The sequence below is a fragment of the Lytechinus variegatus genome, chromosome 1, assembly GCF_018143015.1.
Source record: "Lytechinus variegatus isolate NC3 chromosome 1, Lvar_3.0, whole genome shotgun sequence".
Lineage (NCBI taxonomy): Eukaryota > Metazoa > Echinodermata > Echinoidea > Temnopleuroida > Toxopneustidae > Lytechinus > Lytechinus variegatus.
The window spans coordinates 8,036,509-8,059,125 of NC_054740.1; the positions used below are offsets into that span (position 1 = coordinate 8,036,509).

A 22,617-nucleotide genomic window follows, 5' to 3' on the forward strand; every position below is an offset into this window, starting at 1 on the left:
GCAGAGGAGAGTTTCGACAAAGTTTTGTTTAATCTTTTAATATTTACTGAGTATATAAATCAACATAAAAATAATTACAAAATAACAAATCATGGAAAAAGAATGATTTTTTCTGGAAATTGGTTTCACTTTTGGACATACACACAAAAAACAAAAACATGTAAGGCCGGTTTAGGGTCCTTGTTATACAGAAGGCACAAAGAGGAGAATCTTTCTCTTGATTTTGAATAAGAAATTATTGAAGGCAATTGCTCTATGAAATACCTTAAAATACACACTACAAAATTCGGGTTAAATTTTACATCCCTAGGGGCGCACAGACTTGTCCCTATACGAGTATGCGTAGCGGTGCACACGTATATTCAGTAACTCCGAGTTTCACCGATCAAAGTTCAGAAATCTAAACTACCGTTACTTTGTTGTTCTTTGCCTATCATTTATTTATTTTTTTTCATGTTTTTGTTTGTCTGATTTTATTTCATTGCGCTTTCCCCCAATTTTTCACGACCAAAAATAAAGAAAAAAATGGAAAAGTAAATTAAGAAGTGCTGAAATATGATAGTTTCGGAAATATCATTTGAAAATCTATGAAAAAATTGGATCTTCAAAAATAATGTCAATTTTTTTTATTGCTCGGATGCTCCAGGCTGGAGATATTTATATCTCAATTAAAAGAGTAAAAGTCACAAAGCGAAATGCTTTACAATTTATCAAAGTCGGATAACATAACGAAGTTACTGAATTTTAAAGATTTGCTTTATTCCTGTGAAACAGTTCTAGTCATGTCTTTATGAACATTCATTAGGTGGGCTGATGATGTCGTATCCCCACTTTTTTAAATTTTATTTTATGAAAAAAAAGGGTTTATTCAATTTGTTTCTATCAAGAACTAAAACAATTTGATTGAAAACTGATTAAGTGAATTATCCGCAACTTATTTCATCGTAATGAAGACACATCATTTACACATAATATGAAAAAAATGAAACATTTATGATTTCATGTAATAAAATAAGAAAAAGGAAAGTGGGGATGTGACACCATCAGCCCTCCTAATGCATATTCATGACGATGCGCATATTAACTGCACATCGTATGTTGATTTTCCTTTAATTATTTAGATATAAAAGTTCTCAGCCCGAATCTCCCGTTGTATGAAATCAGGTTTACTTAAAAAAAAAATTACCAAGAACTAAAAATAAATTTGCCTGATATGCTCTATCGCCCCCCCCCCCTCAAAATTTTCAGGCTCGCTACACCGCTGTCGTGTTCAAATAATAATATTTTCAGACTGGCAATATTTTATAACGATCAACTAATTGATATCATCGACCGCCGATCAGTGACGTAATGAGCTGATGCATGAGGGGGTAGATATAGTATATAGGGCAAAATTTCTATTTAAAAAAAATAAAAACAAGAGAGCAAAATTTGTTTCTGGAAAAATCACTTTGTATTAGATTTTAACATAATATTATTCTGAAAATAGTTTTCACCGCTTTATGTAGGCCATCCTTTTCTAACTTTCTCCATTTTTTATTTGTTCTTAAAATGTTTTGAATTAATAAGCACTCGATTACCCTGTCCCTGATAGGCCTACTATTTGATTTTTTTCGGGGGGGGGGCGGGGGTACATTGTTTTGTTTCATAATTTAATTGCAAAGTATAGAAGCATCCCACTACTCACGAACAAGCGGTACAAAAAAAAACATTGAAAAGCAATCTCTCTTTGGGGCAACCCGAATTAAATGTCATGGCCGGACACTATTATGATTCCGGACGCGCATATTACTGCGTTCGCAAACAATTTCGCACGGTAACACTTCCGCAATTCAATTACACAGAGCAATACAAAGAACAAGATTGCCAAAACAAGGCGGAACAATCCAAGTTTTACTTTATTTATTTCTAAAATGACAGAAAATGCTTAAAATATCACACTTAGTTTTTCATTAACAATTGATACATTTTCTAACGAAAATATGGGCCTGCATTTGCCGAATTTCAATCATAGGCGGATCCAGGGGGGCCCCCTATTAGCGGAGCAAAAAAGAGGAAAAAGGGGGAAAGAAAGAAAAAAATAGAAGGGAAAAGAGAGGAGAAAAAAGGGAAACATTAGAAGAGGAAGACGAGTGACTAAAATAAGAAGAGGGGAAGACTTGGAAAAATAATTTTAAAAATATTTCATGTCAAAAAAAAATTGCTTGTGCTTCGCGCTCGCATTGACTTTTCATGATTACAAAAAGTGCATAGAACGTTAATTTTTTTAGTCCAGAACGCCAAAAAAATTTCGGCTCGCGCTTCGCGCTCGCATTATACAATCATAGAAATATGTATCATCTTAACTGAAAAACATCCTAAGCAGGGCCCTTTTCGACATGGCCAGAATTCATTAAAAAATGTAAAAAATCAATTATCTAGTTACAATATAGGCCTACGCATATTGTTCAGGTTTACAAACATAGCCTAGTATGTTTCATTTTCAGGACAAAGTACATGAAAATTAAAAATTGTTTAGTTCGCGCTCACACTATTTAAAAAGGGCTTGTGAAATTATTGCACATTAATGTTGTTTATAAGAATAAAGCTAAAAAATTGCTGCTAGGACATGGGGATTTTACCCCTGCTCCCCCCCCCAAAAAAAAAATTTCATGATCCAGAACTTCCTATCAATTTTACACAATAGAACCCCCTCAAATTGTTTTGCTCATTACGCCACTGGGGCCGATCGGAGAAAATATGGGCTCTCCCCCTTTATTGACAAGGGTGCCGGAAGTGGGGGGCAGGGGACAATAAATTATTCAAGGACAAAGTAAACGATGAAGGCACTTTTCTGCCAAAAAATTGTTATTTCCATTGTCAAAAATGAAAAAAATTATATTATCATAGTAAGCCTTGTTACAACCGATAATGTCGCACCAACGCATAATGTCGCAATCTGCGACATTATGCCAAGAGCGTCCGACGCATAATGTCGCAGTCAACGCATAATGTCGTAGTTTTTCTAACGCATAATGTCACATGTCGCAACGCATAATGTCGCAGCAAATCGTCAACGCATAATGTCACATGTCGCAACGCATAATGTCACAGCGGTATTTTCTTCAGGACTCGAGCTACAGATAAGATATAACATGCTTTCACTTAGTATTTTGAGACACGAAAAAGAGAATGAAATTATTTTGAAATCAGGATTACTCTTTGTATGGATATTTGTCGCTTTATTGCCATTTCGTCTACTGCCTTTTCCTCACTACCTCATGGTCTGATATCATTTCGTCTACCATTAGTCAACTATCAACATAGTCCAATAACCATTTCGTCTAATTACCATCTCGTATAATAGCCAGTTGGTCTAATAGCCGTTGTGTTTATTATCATTTAGTCTAATTGTATTTTTTCAGTTGGTCCAATATCCATTTTGTCCAATATCATTACGTCTATTACCTTTTGGTCTAATAGCCAATTGGTCTAATAACCACTTGGTGTACTCTCATTTTCGTCCATGTTCCATTTGGTTCCATTTGGTTGATAGCTAACCAACTTCAGTTGGTTAGCTATCACTTTGTCTAAACCCATTTCGGCTGACAATCATTTGGTATCGTTGCCATGGGTCCAATCACCATTAGGTCCTATCCCCAGTTCTAGGACAATTACCCCCCAGAAAATCACCTTCCGCCGGACAACCACCTCTTGACATTTAGCCTCCGAGGACAATTACCCCCCCGGACAATTACTCCCTGAGGACAATTACCCCCGAGGACAATTACTCCCGGACAATCACCCCCTGGACAATTATTTCACAGACAATTACCCCCCCCCCCAGCAAATGCCCCCGAGGACAATGGTTCCCCAGACAGTTACCGCCAAACAATTACCCCCGGAAAACCCCCCACCTTCTCTCTGGCATCGAATCAAGCGTGACCCCCAGGATAGGGGGCACTCGACCAAAAAAGTGGTAGGGGTGTGCCGCGGGCGAGACAAAAAACGGGGTCCTTGGAACGGATCGCTAGCGTGTCAGTGTTGTTGCATCCCTGTGGAACGGACATGCGTGCATGATGTAGTTAGCCCGGCGGCACGTCCGCAGGGTGCGCTCGCGCAGAGGTGATGGTCGGACAGCGCTCTGCGGCCGCATTTCACCAAAATTGCAGCTCATTGTAGCAGATCAATGCGACCAGAACGGCGTAACGAAAAATATGACAAGCTTTGGTGCGGATTTCTTTCTTCTTTTTTCTCGATAAGAAGAAAATGTTTTGCCTTGGAGCGGCTTTCTTTGTTCTTTTTCTCAATAAGACAAAGATGCTATGCCTTGGAACGGAAATTTGAGTGTAAAAATGGGGGTCCACTCCGCGGCACATTATTATATACTGAGTGCCCCCCCCCCCACCCGGGCGTGAACCATTATAATGGTCTGGGTCGGTGGCACAGGTTTTCAATATATTTTCTACTTTATCTTATGTTAATTACTTTCTATCTTATATCGCTCTTTCTCCTTTTTTCTCTCTCCCTCTCTCTCATTTTCTTCTTTTTCATTTTTTCTTACTTTTCCGCCTTTTTTCTTTTTTTTGTGTAGTAATGCCTTCTGCATCATAAAAAATGGGGGTGGGGCTTGCGCTATATAGCTACGCATATGTACATCAGAAAATGTGTAAACTGGCCCACATACTAAGTTTTCATAGAACAATTGAACATTCATGAAAAGACACGATCAGACATAATAATCACAAATGCCTAATTTTTCTGATTCCAATTGATCTGATTTTTCTTGATTCATTTGGGGTTTAATTTCAGGAAAAAATCAGGAAAATAGATAAAACATTAAAAAGACACCTTCACAGGTAGAAATATTGAAAGCCGGTAACGCAAACCATCAACACTACTATTGACAAGAAGAACCTATAAACCTGTTATTTTAAAACAATTCATCTAACAAGATTATGAAACAATTGGTGCACATTCCAGATTAAGATGTGGCTTTAGTTTTAATACAGTAAGCAAAAAAAAATGCAAAGATAATATACACAAGAACGCCTTGTAATTTTACTATTTAGGCCCTAACTCTGTGCACTCCCTTTGTCTAGGGGTTATTGTCCCCGGGGCAGGGTAATTGTTCCCGTTGGTAATTGTCCTCTGGGGTAATTATCCGGGGGTAATTGTCCTCGGGGGGGGGGTTAATTTTCCTAAGGGGTAGTTGTCCGGGGGTAATTGTCATCGGGGTAGTTGCAGTTTCAGGGGGTAATTGTCCGGGGGTAATTGTCCAGGGGGTAATTGTCCGGGGGGAAATTGTCCTAGGGGATAATTGTCCTCGGGTAGGTAAAATTGTCAGGGATTAGTTGTCCGGAAGGGTGATTGTCCGTGGGGTAATTGTCCTAGAACCAATGATTGGACCTATTGGTGATTGGACCCGTGGCAACGATACCAAATGAGTGTTAGCCGAAATGGATTTAGACAAAGTGATAGCGAACCAACTGAAGTTAAACCAAATGGAACATGGACGAAAATGAGAGTACACCAAGTGGTTATTAGACCAACTGAAAAAAATACAATTGGACTAAATGATAATAAACACAACGGCTATTAGACCAACTGGCTATTAGACGAGATGGTAATTAGACGAAATGGTTATTGGACTATGTTGATAGTTGACTAACTAATGGTAGACGAAATGATATCAGACCATGCGATAGTGGGGAAAAGGCAGTAGACGAAATGGCAATAAAGCGACAAATATCCATACAAAGAGTAATCCTGATTTCAAAATAATTTCATTCTCTTTTTCGTGTCTCAAAATACTAAGTAAAAGCATGTTTTATATCTTATCTGTAGCTCGAGTCCTGAAGAAAATACCGCTGTGACATTATGCGTTGCGACATGTGACATTTGGGACCTTTCGCAATCATCACGGACGCTAGTATTAGGGTCCCCTAACACAAAAGTTAACGCTTAATCATACACTTGATTTTTAAGATTGATTGTGCATTACAGTCAATAGAATCAAACGTAGAAAACTGCTCTACGATCAATGCTAAGCTTTGTGTAACAGGGGGGTTACAGGCCCTACAAATCTGCTTTTCGTGTGCAAAATCCCTTTCCGCGACACCCGTACCGCATACATGCATGTATATTACGACTGATGGCTGGAGATATTCAAAATGCAGGACCTAAAATAGATTTATGACATGGAGAAGAAAGTGGTTTTTCAAACAAATCGAGAACATATTGAGTGAGGAAAAACTTACTGAATGAAGGCTTAAATATAGATCATTACAGTCCATCGAATCGATATTACATTTAATGTGGATTATTGGTGGATCACGTACTGGCAATTGATTTCATGGATAAGATCAACCTCTCCAGCCGAACATTTCGCATGCGTTGATATGTACACATCATATGCGATACCTTTGAACTCGCTTCCTTTTGTTTCTTTTGTTTCTTTGTTTCTTTTGTTTACTCCTTATACACAAACGATATGCCTCTCGCACACGATGTGAGGGGCATTATGTTTTACATTCCCCAGAAATGGGGATTAGATTCAAATTCCGGGGGGACCACTTCCATTGATGAGTGGATACCAGGCACGACCATGGGGTTTCGAAAAGTACCCTAAACATCCTAAACAAGGGAAGCAATTCTTTTCCAGATTATGAAAATGCATCTCTTAACAAGTATTTGGCTTGTGAAACCCTGCAAGTATTGAATATATATCCCTTATTTCAGCATTTTAAACATCGTTTTGACACCCTTATAACGTTACATAGGCCTATATACGTAACGTAGCCCACTCTGTCCCCTTTTACGGGTGGTCGCTACTGGTATCCACTAATCAATGGAAGTGGGCCCCCCGAGCGGCCTCTCGAGCTCTAGGAGGAGTCAAATGTGGCTTTGGAAAGTCGTCCTCAATCGGATAAATCGCTGTTAGCATAGTAGCAACCAGAATTTTGCACACGAAACGCATATTGAATGTTTCCGTCGCAGATGCGAAACGAAAAAAAAATCTCATGTCACACAATTTGCATTGCAGGACTGAGTTTTACGACCATGATGACGGGCCCAAAAAGTCCTTTCCAAAGTCAACTACCGTTGTAAATAAGCGTCCGCGTCCTCAAACGAAAGGTCGGGATTATCGGTTGTAACAAGCCTCACGTCTTTTGACGAACACAATCCTCTGTGAAACATACCTTTGATAAGCCCCTTTTCCGTCATATTATAGTGTGATAACGTTTGACCTTTTAATGAATATACATTTCAGACTATAAACCGAATGGCAAATTGATAGTGGTCCACCAATAGTTAGGTTCATAACTCTATGATGCTGGCTGTGTCGGCTGACAAACGCGCGGTCATCCAGGAACGCTCAGAGTGCTCAGACCCCCGGGGGGGCCACTTACATTGACGAGTGGATACCATGCGCGACCAAAAAAACACGTAAAAAGGATGTCTTTTTCACGACAGGGCACGTTACGTACGTAACGTGAAAAGGGTGTCAAAAACACAAAAATAATGAAAAAAGGGTATCTAATTCGCTATGAAGATTACGTGTTTATGGGTGAATTTGCGGGGATGATAAAACAAAATTAAAATGTTTTATAAAGGATGTCCTTTTTGCCCCAACACTTCGTGTTTAGAGTCCGATTTGCGCGAGTGTAGAAGGTGGGGTCGTACTAAACCAAATAAGGTAAAGCAGACGACCGAAGGACCCGTAACAATAAAACATTCCTGTACTTGTTTAGGGGTTCATTTCAGGGAATATTTGCCAAGAGTATCGTTTTGTTTCCAATACTTGTTAAGGGTAGGGTTTCACACGGCAATACTTGTTAAGGGGTGCGTTTTCAGAATATGGAAATTACGTGTTTAGGGTGCTTTTCGAGACCCCATGGTCGCGCATGGTATCCACTCGTGAATGGAAGTGGCCCCCCCGGCTCAGACCGGACCCGATATCACGGGCGTGAACACTATATAGTTACTCGAGCAACATAGGGAATCTATGTCATAGCTGTCAAGCCCAGAAACCATAACATCTCGAGATCGTCATTATCTCATGTACTTGTTGCCTGAGTAAGTCATCCCTGAAATAGTAAACATAGTTTAAAGATACAGATTTAAATTATGAAAACTTGTTTCAATTATTTCATTTTCAACTAAATATAAATTGAGTTAAATACAGTGATAACATGTCAGTGCCCTAAATAAAATACCAAGGTCATTTCAACTCAATATAGACATGTTATCAAAAAATTACACACAGAAAATCATGTGTAGAGGATTATAATTTATAATTTGTGAAAATGGTGAATCCTACTCGAAAGCAACTTAGAGATAATGTTTAGACATGAAAAAAATAAAATCATCTGTGAAAGTTTTTACTTGACCCGACTAATATTTTCTGAGATAGGAATAAAAATGTAAATAAATAATATAAAAGAAAAAACAAGCCTTACAGTACAGCTCTACTAAAAAAAAATAATCTTAAGATATTTTCACAGCCCCGTATTTTCCTCTATTCCTTTTCATTGGCATGATTGGCAGGCGTTTTGTCTCAGCTCATATGCACTTATGTATTTTAGACTCCAAAACTTCTTCCCATTACCTGTTACTAATCAGATCGAGATGGCAGCTAAGTTCTCTGGTTCATCCCAGCTTTTGTTATTCATGGACGTTTGCAAAAAAAAAAAAAAAATCCGGGGGTGGGTGGGGCTGCAAGACCTAAATTTTCGAAGATTTTTGTTCTTACATCATTATAATCAAGGATATCTTTACCCCTCCGGTGCGCGTCCGGAATCATGATGTAATTTGGTACGCAGCAAGTGCGATGCAAATAAAATGGTTGGTGAATATCAAATAATTTCATCATATTCATAATTTTCATATTTGGGATAGCAAGTGCGAATTTTTCGTGATTGTATTTCCTTTTATTAAAGTACTGAAATATAGGTGTCCGGTACACTGCCATACTTTGTGACTTCCCATCACTAATATAATGTTTTGAATGCGTTCATACATGTAAAGGGGGCAGAGAAAAGGAAAAGGGATGGGGTGGAGTGGTTAGAGCAGGGACGTCAGAGGGAGACGTACGTCCCTTGGTTTTTAGGAGGACCTTCATATTGCATTGTCATGGTTCTCGTTGATTCCCACGAGTTCGAGATGAAATCTATATTTAGATCATGACGTTTGGAGGGTATCCCCGCTCACGTGATATAATTTGCATACGACAACACAGGCGTGACGTCAGCAGAATTTGTACTGTTTTCCGTTTTGGACCGCTCTGCTTCTCCAACGGACGTACAGCTCCGAATTTAAAAGTTTAGTCGACGTTATTCCTGTCAAAAGTGAAGATGGAGTTTCCCGATCTCGGTCAGAATTGCCATGAGCCAACATGTAATCAATTGGGTAAGGTTTGGTTTGAAATTTAACTCTCATAAATATATCAGAAACATTCGTGACTTTTACCTCACACTTTTTAGAACATGTGGGACTACAGTACCGTACCGGTGTATTTTGACTGAGCCTGAGGACTCCATGATGATGTTTTTTTATATATATATTTTGACGTACCATAAGGGCACTAGTATTCAACCCAGCAAAATTCAAAGATTTTGACATATTCCCCAAAATATTTAGAAATAGGGAATTTATCTTATTTATTTATCTTGGAGAGTAGACTAGTCGTAATATCGGTTGAACATGATGAAACCCATGCCTACCTCACTCTGCCAGGCCCAGGGTAATCTGTTGTCGGTATTTTCTTTATCAGTCAACTGTATGTGCGGAGGATGGAATTATGCAGTGAAAGCCTTTTGCACTGTATGGCACTAGTATTCAACCTAGTGAGGAAAGCTAGCAAAGCTCAAAAAGGGTTTAGATTGCTAAATTAGATCTAGATATATGTAACTGTAAGTCTCTGCCTTTGATTAATTCCCTGTTTGGTCTCGTCTCAAATGGTCTTGTCCATATTGGGATGGGACAAGGGCAGATTGAGAGACAGGGCCATCTTTCATCGCTAGGTTGAATACTAGTGCCGATGGATCGAATACTAGTGCCAAAACCCATCGCCATATAATTTGATCGCCAGTGCACACAGGCGACTGGTTGAAGAAAAAGAACAACCAGCATATGCTCTTGGAAAAAAGACGGGTCTGAAGTTCAGGTAATTTCTATATTTCTATATATTTGAGGAAACTCTCCAAACGGGTAGAATACTAGTGCCCTTAATACGGTATACTTCTTCATCATTGAGCCTTGAACCGCCTGCCATATGTGTATAATGCCTCTGAATCCCAAGATTTAACAACCACTCTTATTTTCGTAAGCCAGCTCGTGAATCATGATCCTATTAATGTACCAATCACATAATTATACACACAGGTAGCATCACTCCCAATACTAGGAAAGACAGGATTTCATCTAGCAAATCAAGAAAAAAATCAATTGAACTGCCAAAGTTTGGCAGTTCAATGCGGAATCATGGGCAAAACTGAGGCTTTGCCCAAATTAAAGAAACAGGGTTGCCAAATATGTGCTAAAGTTGATGTTTAGCCCAAGATTTTTACCAGCTTTAGTTAATAGGATGGGTTTTTGAAAATTAAAAACTGAAAAAACAAACCAGAGATTAGATGTAAAATCAAATCTCTGATAAATTCTAGTATTATATTACCTCAATGCCAAATGAAAATGTGGTTAGCAGATTTCTTATGAAATTTACCCCCTTCACCTTTTCATATTTACTAGAAAAATTCACCATAGATCTACTTTTGTTTTCATTCAAAAAATAGTTTCTTGTCTTCACGCAATACAGGTTTCTGAGGGCAATCATGGAATATATTTCAGTTTGGAAAAATTGCATAGTTATTGTTTGATTTTTTTTGCCTATCAAAAATTTCAAAAAAGGGAGAGATTGTTTCCTACATGTACTTCATATTTTGAATATTGTCTCTCATATTCATAATTTGGCTATGGCTAGGACAATTTAACTTGCCCAGGAGCAATACAGTAATAGTTGTCATGAAGGGTTCTATGGCACATCTGGGGCTCGTCTTACAAAGAGTTATGATTGATCCGATCAATCGCAACTGTGGAAAGCCAGCAAAGTCAACATATGAAAGGCATGTTTGTTCAAAAAAAAATTCAGATATGAATGTATATCCATAAAGTCATTGAATTCTTGACAATTTGGTGTGTTCTCCTTTGTTTACACATGACATTTTGCAAATTTCCTGTAAAAAACTATGACACTGATCTGGATTCCCATACGATTGATCCAATCGATAGTAACTCTTTGTAAGACGGGGCCCAGATGTGTTTGAAATTTTGGTGTGTGGCAACTTTAGATGGAAACCTTTCTAGAAATTTTTTTTTTTTGCTTGTAAATTATTTTTCTGCTACAAAATCCTTTATTTGTGATTGATAACCTTTTTTTTTCTTGTCAAATTTTTGGCGGACGGTTTTGCCCCCCTTGTGGAAAATCCTAGGTACGCAACTGGCCTTTAGGTTAACGTTGTGCTAAAGGCTGTCCTTATGTTCCATCATGATTCATAATAAATAATATTAGGATTTTTTGTTTCTCTTTTCATTTGCAGATTTTCTCCCAATGAAATGTGATTCCTGCTCAAATATTTTCTGGTAAGTAATTACATACCATATTTGTTTGAAGCTTGATCTTCATCGGATGATTAAAGCATTTGGAGCAGTCTGTGATTGTTTACTTTAATAAGTAGGCCTGCAGTACATGTAGGAATGTTGAATCTTAATCATTTTGCCTGCATTACTATACTGTATGATAGAAAAGTTGCTTCTGGGTTGGGAACCGATTTGAGCAGTTCACTTCACATCCTCTATACTCTACAGACAGCGTTCCCCTCTGTATAGGCAACCTACGTGTATGCCCAAAATTTGATATTAATAAATGATAATTGAATTTTACCAGTAATACACTTTTCAACAAATATACGACTTTGAATGGTTTCAGTTTTGAAAATAATGAGAATCTTGTAATCAACACCACATCTGTGCAGTATCATAAAACAAAAGTCTATTTTTAAATGGAATTCCCAGTATTTCAGGGAATAAATACATCTTTTTTGGAGTAATGGGATATAGGTTTTTCACACTATGTGCAAGATGGGTAGCCATCTTCGTAGGAGATGAAACCAAAGAATATATCGTCGGCCTTATGCCAAAAGGGCCTTAACCCGATTTTAGGGGTTCTGAATATTTTATAATAAATTTAACACATTTCATGTAAAACTTAATAACTTAACACGTTTATCGAAATTGGCTTCAAAAGCAAAAAACGACCACAAACTTTTGATTATTAGAGAGGCCAAAACCTTTATAAACGCCATTATCTCGGAATGGCCAAAAGCAGTTAAGGCCCTTTTGGCATAAGGCCGACGATATGTTTAGAAACTCAGAACAGAAGGATTTCTTGGAAGTATTGTGATGTGAAGCAACCAATGGATCATTCATCTTCTTTCTGACTTATGAAAAAAAAATAGAATTCACAACCTTCAATGATTAAGGGGATGTTGTTCTGATTAATCTAGTTCTGAATGTGAATAAGATGAAGGCATTCCATGATCTCAATGGTCATTTTTTGTGTAAATTTGAGCAATAGTCCCCCCCCCCCCCATTTCAATCAACACACAGTCATTTCTATTGCAATTGTTTAAAAACATGTTGGTATTTTTTCTTTGCAAATTTGACTCTTCATGGTGTTCAAATTTTCTATATTTCATTTTAGCAAGAACCACATTAGATATGACCAGCATAAGTGTGCAGCAGGTTTTAGGAAGGTAAGATTCCTTAATAACTTATTTGCTTACATGATCAAAATTATACAATATTACATAGAGATAAAATTACCCTTTTTTTGTACTGTATTGTATGCACTTTACAATTTTGAATGGTGTTTCTTTACTACTTTTAGTGTACAACTATGAATCAATTGATTTTTTTTTCTTTTAAGTTAATCCCATTGTAATCTTCAGAATGCTTGTTTACTACATTTTTTTTATAGCAAAACATGGTCCCTTTTTAGAATTCCTTTTCATCCTATTATATCAATCATTTTGCATTTTGGAATGTGCCTATTGATATGCAGATTGATGTATAGTGAGTGAGTAAGCAGTTTACACTCCATGGAAGAGTATGTGGTCATTGTTGGTATGATCTTTTAATACCAATCATAACTTGCAATTTTCTTGTTTTATAATTTTAAGGATGTTCAAGTCCCGGTGTGCCCTCTGTGTAATAAGCCTGTACCAGTGAAGCGAGGGGAAGCCCCTGATATAGGCGTGTCCGATCATATAGACCGTGAGTGCCAGTCTGACCCTGCTGTCAAGAAAAGAAAGGTCTATTCCAACAGGTGTACCAAGAAAGGATGCAAGCAAAGAGAAGTGAGTTTGTCTTCACCATAAGGTTATTCACCTTATGGGTGAATAAATCGATGACGCGACAATTGCTCCTGTTACAATTGCTCCAGGCTTTAATTTGTCTGAGATTTATGGGTAATGTTTTATGTTATGTTTGGGATTAGGTTTTTTAAGGTAAGGTATAATGTTAACCAAAGGTTGAAGATGATCATTCGATTAATGTGTGGAACTGAGAGTGGAGCAATTGTTGCTGGAGCAAATGTCATGTAATTGAATAAATCATCATGCTTAAAATTTTCTATGAAGTTTGGTGATGCCCAGTTACATTCACAATTCATAAATGTTCAGTATATCCTGCACATATAGAATGTGACATACAGTGTGCTGTAGAATATTGCTGTTGCTTGTAAATGCATGCCATGTCTTTATTATTATCCCCTTCCCCTCCCCCATTATTTCTGATAGCAAGTTGGGGTAACCTTCAAAAGTCTATGAATTTTGCTAACCTCCCATGTTAATTCTGAATTAAGTAAATAATAATGAAATTTTGAAAAGATAAATTGTGTATTTATTTTAATCTACTAGTATTCTGTTTATACAAGTATTTTTTTTTGATCTACTAGTATTCTGTTTATTATGCATTCATTTGTATTAATCTTTGTAAATGATTTTTTAAGGAATGTGAGAGTCCAACTTCTTAGATGTTAGCTGATTTCAGCTGTTTTTGCTTGTGTTGACCCACATCTCAATAATGATGTTTCATTATGTTGACTTTGAAATGTGGAAAATAGATAATAAAATATTGTTTTGAAAATTGTTATCTCTTTGATTTGTTTGTTTGGGATAGCAAGCATGTCAAAACATTTGAGATTAAGCTAAAAACTTACCTCTACTTTAAACTCATATTGTCAATTATTTTTTGTTATTTGTTATTCTTCATTGTTTGCTCCCCCTTCACTTGTGCGCCTTGAGCATCTCTTACGAGATGGATATAGCGCCTAATAAATTACATATATTATTATTATAATCATTTTTGGTGTCAAAATAGTATCAATGGTAACATGTTCGATTTATCTTTATTTTTGTTTTTAATTAGCTTGTTCCAGTTTTATGTTCCTCCTGTCATAAGAACTTCTGTTTGAAGCATCGGCATACTGTGGACCATGATTGTCAAGGCTTCCAAAACTCGGGAAAAAATGTATCTAAACAAGGGTGAGATCTTGAATGATAATTACCATTGTGTCAAATACTAAAAAATGTATACATTGTACAACCTTGACTTAATGTGTGGATCACTGGATAAGTCTCTAGACTTTGAACCAAATATTCTGGGGTTAACCCTAAAAGGCCCGGGAGGGAGGGGCAGAATCTCCCCTCGACATGTTTTGTGATTAATCCGCCGTGCGAATTTTTTTGACCGTGCCGCTCACTGACTTTTTACTTGTCTTGCGCAACTTTTGAGATCTAATTTGCGATGCCCAGGTACACAGTTACAAAATTACGTAACACATGTCAGACCCAAAATTGCTCAAAAATGTGAATACATGTACAAATCCAATGCAAATTGTGTATTTCGCCAAAATTCATAAATGTATCATTATTTCTACTTTTTACTGATTAAACTTAATTAATTTTATCTTGTTCATGATCAGAATTAAGTCTCCAACAATTTCCATGAAAAAAATAAAAAGTAAAAAAACAAGAAAAATACTTAAGAAAATTTAAAATACAGTAAAAGACATACGGAAAAATTGTGGTACCAATTTTTTTCTTATGTACATTTGATCAGAATTCTACAAAGAGTATGTAAATAAAAAATTTGCAATTCGGGGGCCATAATAATAATAAGAGCAGTTGTTTTATTTCATGCATAAACTAGAACTGCAATCGTTTCAGAACGATGTGCATGCATTGACGTCTCTGATTTAATAGGGGGCAAGAAACAGAAGGAGATAGAGAGAAAACTCTAGATGATATACATTCTCAAAATATTAGAGGGCGCTATTTCTTAAAGGAATGGTCACTGATGCGTAAAACACAGTTGGATTATGTGAAATGATACAATTGGCAAACCCTGAAAATATGAGACAAAAATAAATTCAAACAAGGAAGTTATGGCAATTCAACTATTTTAAGACTTTGCAATAGAGGGCGCTATTTCTAAAGTTATGGTCACTAATTATGGATAACATGTCTACCAAATTAGAATGAATTTGGATGAGGAACGGTGGCAGGGGAGGACTAACAAAAATTGCACGTTAATCAAATTGAATTGTAGCACATTTTGCTCTCCATAGGAAGTTACATTCTGGAGTAAACAATTTTAGACCATTTGGCACCCCATACGTTGTTGTTGAAAATGTGTCCATTGTGAGCAGTATACCATATGTTCAGATTGACTTATCTTGAAATTTTCTGTTTTAACCTATGTCGTATTATAAAAAAAGACATTAAAAATGAAGGTTTTGCACAATAATTTTAAGCTGACGTCAGATTTTTGTCAGTTTCTGTTACAAAAGGTTGATGAACGGTTGAAGTATATATCAATACTCATATCAGCCAAGTTAGAAAGAATAAGCTTCAATAATAAGGAAATAAGAGCAAGTTGAAGTTGTGCTGGCATTAAAGTGCATTTTTGGGTATTTTGCTGATTTTCGGGAGCATTTTTCAGATATTTCGTCAGTTGTAAGGTATATATTTTTTTTAATGGCATGAAAGGGCATATCTTGAAGACCCTAAATTAAAAAAAGGGTACGGGTTTGGCCACGCATGACGCAATGAGCTTTCAAATGTAAGCGTTTTTGAAACTTTAGAGGGCGCTATTTCAATGATGGAAAATCAGTGATGCGTAAAAATTGAGTAGCATATGTTATGATACCGTAATCAATTCCTGAAAGAATGAGCTCAAAATGAATAAAAACAAGAAAGTTATGGCCATTTTACGATTTTTTTACTTTACATTTCAATAAATATGACGTTTTTGAAGGAAGGCTATTTCGGATTTGAATTTAGGGCATGAAGATGGCATTTTGAAGGTCAAGTTATACGTCGCAGATGATAGAGCAACTCTTGGACTATCTATTGCAATTTGTTAGAATTCTGTAGCATGCAGGATACGGGAGTTTGGACGGGATTAGGAATGGTATGCAAATAGACTTGAAATTTACAAAATGGCGCCTGCACGGTCATGCATGAGTGATTTTTGAAAATGAAATACAAGGTGCACAACTAGGGTTGTTGGAGACAATGCCTGCCAAATTTGGTTGAATTTGGATGAGGGACGTGGCCTGGGCAGAGTTAACAAACTCTATGTGTTAAGTGAATGGGATTTTTGGCAGAAGACGAAGAAGAAGAAGAAGATTGCGGAATAGGAATATGGAACAAGAACAATGCATTGTCGCCGTTGGGCGTCAATGCAATAAGCATAATCAATTCTTTTTTTTTTTTAATCTTATTTTTTCAGAAAAATTAATCATACAGCCTTGTAGATTTTATTGCCAACTACCACTGTGCAAATTTTTGCAGCGCTCGTGCGATCAACAGCTGAGATCTCAGGGGGGGAGCGGAATCCGCCCCCCCCCCCTCGGCTGTGAGAAGGGTCCAAATATCCTGGCTCTTTTAGGGTTAAAACCCATGGCTTCACTTGGCAACACATTAATCAACATTTGCCACTCTTCACCCAGATAAAGCACCCGATTGGGAGATTTTATGAATGCCTGAGGACCTGAATATACTTAGCTGGATTTATAATGTGCAGTGTTTAGAATCATTCGTATTGAGAGAAAAAATGTTAAGCTCTATAAGTAGTGTGTTGTTCCACAATTTTAATCATTATTTAGAGCATTTTTGTACAAAATGATGGTGTTTAAAGAAGAAATGTGTCTTTCAAATATTTTTAGCCAGAGAAACATTTAAGATGACATTTTTTTCTTTGTTGCAAAAATGGTTTCAAAAGATACATTGTATATGTGTGTTAATCTCCAAGGGAAAAAAATGTCCGCTGCAAATTGAATTACTCTATGTTTGAATATGTGGTGGCTTACTGAGGGTGAATGGGCCCCAAAATGTCCAAAATAATCTCTATATATTAAAACAGTAAAAAAAAAACCTGTGTGAATTACCATGGATTTAATACGAAAGTTAACCAACTCAAAACATGAACCCCATTTGAGAAAATATATTTTCCCCCTGATTTAATACATGTGAATAATTCAAGCACTTAATAGAATTTGATGGTTGTAGTACAATACATCCAATATCCTGTTGTTATTTCATTCATCAGGGCAGCTGCAATTAATAGGCAACAAGTCAATAATAGGCCAGCGCCTTCATCATCATCATCATCATCATCTAGAAATCGGCCTCAGCAAACCTCTTTGACTGCACTGGGAAGAGATCTTGACAGGTAGGTTGTGACAAAAAAGTAGTAGAGTGGGCTTATTGTAAAAAAGAGGGTCCTCATAACGGGCTTCGGAACTACAAATATTAGTGAAAACGGGCGTCCTTGGAATGGTCGCCTACATGTGAGTGCGTATTAATCCCTATGGAACGGGCATATGTTCATGCAGCTAGCCTAGCAATACGGACGCCAGGTGCGCTAGCGCAGAGGCGAAGGTCAGACAGCGCTTTGTGGCCGCTTTTCACCAAAATTGCAGCTCATTGTAGCAGATCAATACAGCCGGAACGACGTAACGGAAAATATGCAAAGCTTTGGAGCGGATTTCTTTCTTCTTTTTCCTTGATAAAAAGGAAATGCTATGCTTTGAAGCGGCTTTCTTTGTTCTTTTCTCAATAAGACAAAAATGCTACCTCGGAAATTTGAGTGTAAAAATGGGGGTCCCCTCCGCGGCACATACCCACTTTGCATTCTATTCGGAGTGCCCCCCCCCCCCCCGGGCGCATGTGGCTCTTGCCCTGCATGCTTATTGCGAACAATAGAGATGCCAGCATCATCACTACCATCGCAAATATAAAAATATGCATTATTTGTTTTATGAAACAGGTCAGCAATATGAATTTGTAGTGGAAAGCGTGTTTGAATCCTCTAAATTTTTGAGGATCACGCAGATGAAAAAGGTCAAACATACTTGCTATTATGACATCACAGGCACATCTGATATGTGCACATAAGTAAACGCCAAGATGCCTTTCCTTTTAATAAGACAATGGCAAAGAGAAGCTGCTGAAAACTGCTTATCTAATAAAAGAGAGCCAATGGAGTAAATTAGAAAGTTTTCGGTCCTAGCAGAATCTTCGTTGGAGGCAAAATTACAAACATATTAAGTGGAACAACCATATAATATAGACCACAGACAAGCTACAGCAACACTAGAAACAAGGAGACAAAAGGGGCATTAGTGAGTAGAGAAGACCAATCAGGTTAGTGAAGGGGATGAAAGAAAAGGAGTAGGCAGACACAAAGGGAAGTTAGTGTAAGTAAGGCCAATGAAAGACCTCAGCCAAGAGGGATTAACATAATGAGGCAGGCAACATCAAACTGGATCTGGAACAAAACAGTGATAGAGGGTATGAGGAAGAGATTAATAGCAAGAGAATTAGTGAGAGGTGGGTCAAACAGGTTACAAAGAAAGGCATAATAAACTGGTGCATAAGAGTGGGAAAAAGGAAAAGAATGGGGAACAACTGATAATGTGCAAAACACATATAAGTATACATTTAACAAACTAAGAGAAGAAAGTGTAAATATTTATCTATAAGTAATATATAAATAAATAAATCCAAAAAAGAAATGTATATGAAAAAATGAAAATATACATATGGTGTAACTGATATTGTAATCCGCTAGGTGTGAGGGGGGGGGAGAAAAAAAACCCATAAGACTATATAGTAGGAAAAAAAAAACCTGTTTATGTGAAAAAGAGGAAGCAAATTGCCTACAAAGGTAAAAGCAAATATAGAAGCTGAGGTTGTAGGAGAAAGGGGGTGTATTATGAAGAAAGCATAGTATACATGTAAATAAGTAAAATGAATATGTGATGAATCTAAAAGAGGTGAGTGGAGAAAAAAAAATTAGAATATAATAATTATTATATTGCCTGAATAAGGAAGGAAAAATTGGAGCTGAGCTTGTATGAGATATGGGAGGAAAGTAGAGGAAGAAACTATTCAATAGAGTCGAGGGAAAAAATTAAAAGTATATATAAATGAAGGTAAACAGGAAAGAATAATCAGTCGTTCCCCTCTTGGATATTCAGGCCATGAGGTTGGGTGCATAAAGATGCATATTTGAGATGGCGTCTCAAAATGGCACAGTTCTCCACAAGAATGCACGGCTGGGAGGTTGCATAGAAGCAAAGCATGAACACAGGACTTGTATATGCACTCAATATTGGCTACATCCTTGAACCTATTATAATAATAATACATGAAATTCATGGAGTAGCTCTCAAGTAGATGCTCATGGTGTTTCAATTACCCTTACAATATAAATACCAGTCTTGATGTCATTCATAATCTCCTTGTTTTCGAAATTGTATTCCTGTTTTTTTTCTCTGCAGAGAGAGGAGAGAGAGAATGCTAGCAGGAAGACAACGTGGTGTAGATAGTACAATGCAAGCAGGCATGGTAAGAACATCAAGGAATTTTAGTCCTTCCCTTTCTCAATGGTCAGTACCTTGACTTCAAAATAAACTTTACATCTACACAGTGGTTTGCAATGTCCAATCAAGGATATTGTAGCCTGTGCATCTTGTTAGAAACACTCACCAATGGTCAGTAGCACAAAACTTTTCAACTGATCTTACATTGTACACTTAGTTGCACATAATGATTAATGTAATCAAGATTTAAAATCAGCCCTACAATCAAGTGATGAGTTTTGTGGGGTTGGTTTGTTTTTCTTTGGTGGGGAGGGGCAAAATAGCTGTAGTGTCAAGAATTTAAAACAACGGAGATAATAACGATGTGACATTAGATATTTTTTTAGTCTGGGCTTGAAGTTAACCCAGATCATATTTTGGGAACCAACAATAAATGGCACTATACAAATGCTGCTCATCATCAAGATCATGTACAATAAAACCACATTTGTTTTAATCCTTCACCTTCGATTCAGTCAGAGGACGAGGCAATGGCTAGGGCCATCCAGATGTCATTAGCCGAAGAGAACCAATCGTCCAAGTCAGCAAGGCCACCTGTGAATCCAAGGTCACTACAGCAGGAGGATGAAGACCTTGCACTAGCCAGGGCGCTGGCTGCCAGCGAGGAGGAAGAGAGGAATCGTCGCAGGCGACAGGTAAGAAGATAGAGTTATTCATTTGAAATGGGATTATTGATTTCATATAAACCATATTTAGATTTTCTTAATAATGACCTGAACGATTTTATTTTAATATTAGGGTCCTGTAACATAAAGGTTAGCGATTAATTGCTAAATGAAGTGGCCTATCATAATCATCGTTGCATGCACATTTTGCTCATTAGACTGACTGGGAACCAATCAGAATTGTTCTTTCAAATAAGCGACTAATCGAAATAATGCTACTCAGATGGTGTCTAGAAAATATAACTGGTAATTCATCCCTTTGTTTGATGAAATATTCAAAATTTTCATTATTCGTTCAGGTGTGATGAAGTGGAGGGTAACTTCTCAATATTGATACATATAACTTCCTTATGAATGCCTGTTTCTTTTTATTTTTTTGTGTAGAAACATTGCATTTTGGGATGTTTTAGTTGTAAACTCAATTCATAAAAATAGTTTTATTATTTTCTGTACAATTTTATACTTTTATTTTGCATGTTTTTATATTTCCCACTTTCCTTATTTTGGTTTGTTACACAGGTCGTCTATTAATTCTGCTCAATAATGTTGATTCTGTTCCATACAGCAACGGCAAGATTCTGAAAGTGATTCTAAGTGTTCTCTCTCCTGATTGGTCAAGTGGCCACTCCTCCCCACTGAATGGACCAATCAGCATTGCTAGTAGCTTGGTGCCTATTCCAGTCATGACAGCTAGGCTATTCTCTCATCATGTGAAGACAGCTCATGACCGATGCTAACGCTGGGAACATCTTCCTTTGCCATTTCATTCATTGAGCAAGATGCTAAGGGTTGCATGATTGAATTTTGAAATATTGCAACATTGAAACTTCCTGAAAATGATATGTGGGATATTTGGGTCATATTGTCAAAAGTTATATGTCGTTATTGTCAAAAGCTGAAGTTTGAAATGAGAGAAGAAAGCGATATGAAACCTACCCAATCCAACTCACCAGAGTCAAAGGGAAATGGTCAGAATGCATAATCAATCTTAACCAATTGCCCACTCCCAACCCTTTCCTCACTTCTTCTTGCTTTATACAGTGTGTATGAACAAAAAAATAACACTCTGGAAAATCTCTGTGAAAAAGATGTACAGGATCAGAATTAATGACCTTACATTCATGTTACAATATCAATGTTAAATTAACCCTGAAAAGACTGGGGGGGGGGCTGATTCAGCCCCCCCCCCCCTCTACATTTTTTGTGATAAATCCGCGAAATTTTTTGACCACGTCGCTTACTGACTTTCTACATTCAAGTCTCGCGCAACTTTTGATACCAAATTTGCAACCCCTGTGTACGCGGTTCAAAAATTACGCAACATTTCGTAAGTGCATGCAGACCCAACATTGCACAAAACGTGAATTTGTGTACAAATCCAATGCAAATAGAGTTTTTAGCCAAAATTCATAAATGTATCATTATTTTTCCTTTTACTGATTGAAATCGATCAATTCCATCATTTTTATGGTCCAAATAAAGTCCCTGACAATTTCCATTGGAAAAACAATAAAAAAACAAAGTCGAAAAAACAAGGAAATACATAAAAAATTTAGAAAACAATAAAATACAGAAGAAAATAAATGTGATTTTGATTTTTTTTTTAAAGTATATTTGATCAGATTCATGTAAAGTGTCTGTGTACCAAAAATTAGCATGTTAGGGGCATTATTTAGTTCATTAAAGCAAAATTTTGATTTTACGCATAACTTAGCATAATTAATTAGCAATGACATTTTTCACAGAATTTGATCTTGTAGTTTTGTAGATTATGCCATGGGTAATGCGATGCCAAGTTTCCTCGCGATCGACGGCCGAGATCATAAGGGGGGGCTGAATGCCCCCCCCCCCAGTCTTCTTAGGCATCGAAATAGCCCAGTCTATTTAGGGTTAAGTATGAAATTATTTATTGTCTCACCTGCATAGAATAAGTAAGGCATGGACATTACTTTTCCGATGGTG

At 37.0% G+C, this 22,617-nt stretch overlaps 1 protein-coding gene across 2 annotated transcripts; it reads left to right on the plus strand.

Annotated features, from left to right (window-relative positions):
• Positions 1–9,210: 9,210 nt before the first annotated feature.
• LOC121418829 (AN1-type zinc finger protein 2A-like) lies at positions 9,211–21,806 on the plus strand. Of its 2 annotated transcripts, none has more exons than XM_041613040.1 (9): positions 9,211–9,390; positions 11,577–11,619; positions 12,740–12,791; positions 13,218–13,394; positions 14,467–14,582; positions 17,653–17,775; positions 19,889–19,955; positions 20,446–20,625; positions 21,221–21,806. In XM_041613040.1, the coding sequence occupies exons 1-9, from the start codon at positions 9,336–9,338 to the stop codon at positions 21,263–21,265; spliced, it is 858 nt and encodes a 285-aa protein (XP_041468974.1). In that variant the 5' UTR covers positions 9,211–9,335; the 3' UTR covers positions 21,266–21,806. The 2 variants fall into 2 exon arrangements, with proteins under 2 accessions (XP_041468974.1, XP_041469050.1); XM_041613116.1 differs by having other exon boundaries at positions 9,212–9,390; positions 21,175–21,806.
• The last annotated feature ends 811 nt before the right edge of the window (positions 21,807–22,617 follow it).

Coding starts and splice junctions, on each gene's coding strand:
- LOC121418829 (XM_041613040.1), top strand. CDS start 9,336: ATGGAGTTTCCCGATCTCGGTCAGAATTGCCATGAGCCAACATGTAAT. Junction 11,620..12,739: donor TCCTGCTCAAATATTTTCTG/GTAAGTAATTAC, acceptor ATTTCATTTTAG/CAAGAACCACATTAGATATG. Junction 17,776..19,888: donor CTGGGAAGAGATCTTGACAG/GTAGGTTGTGAC, acceptor TTTTCTCTGCAG/AGAGAGGAGAGAGAGAATGC.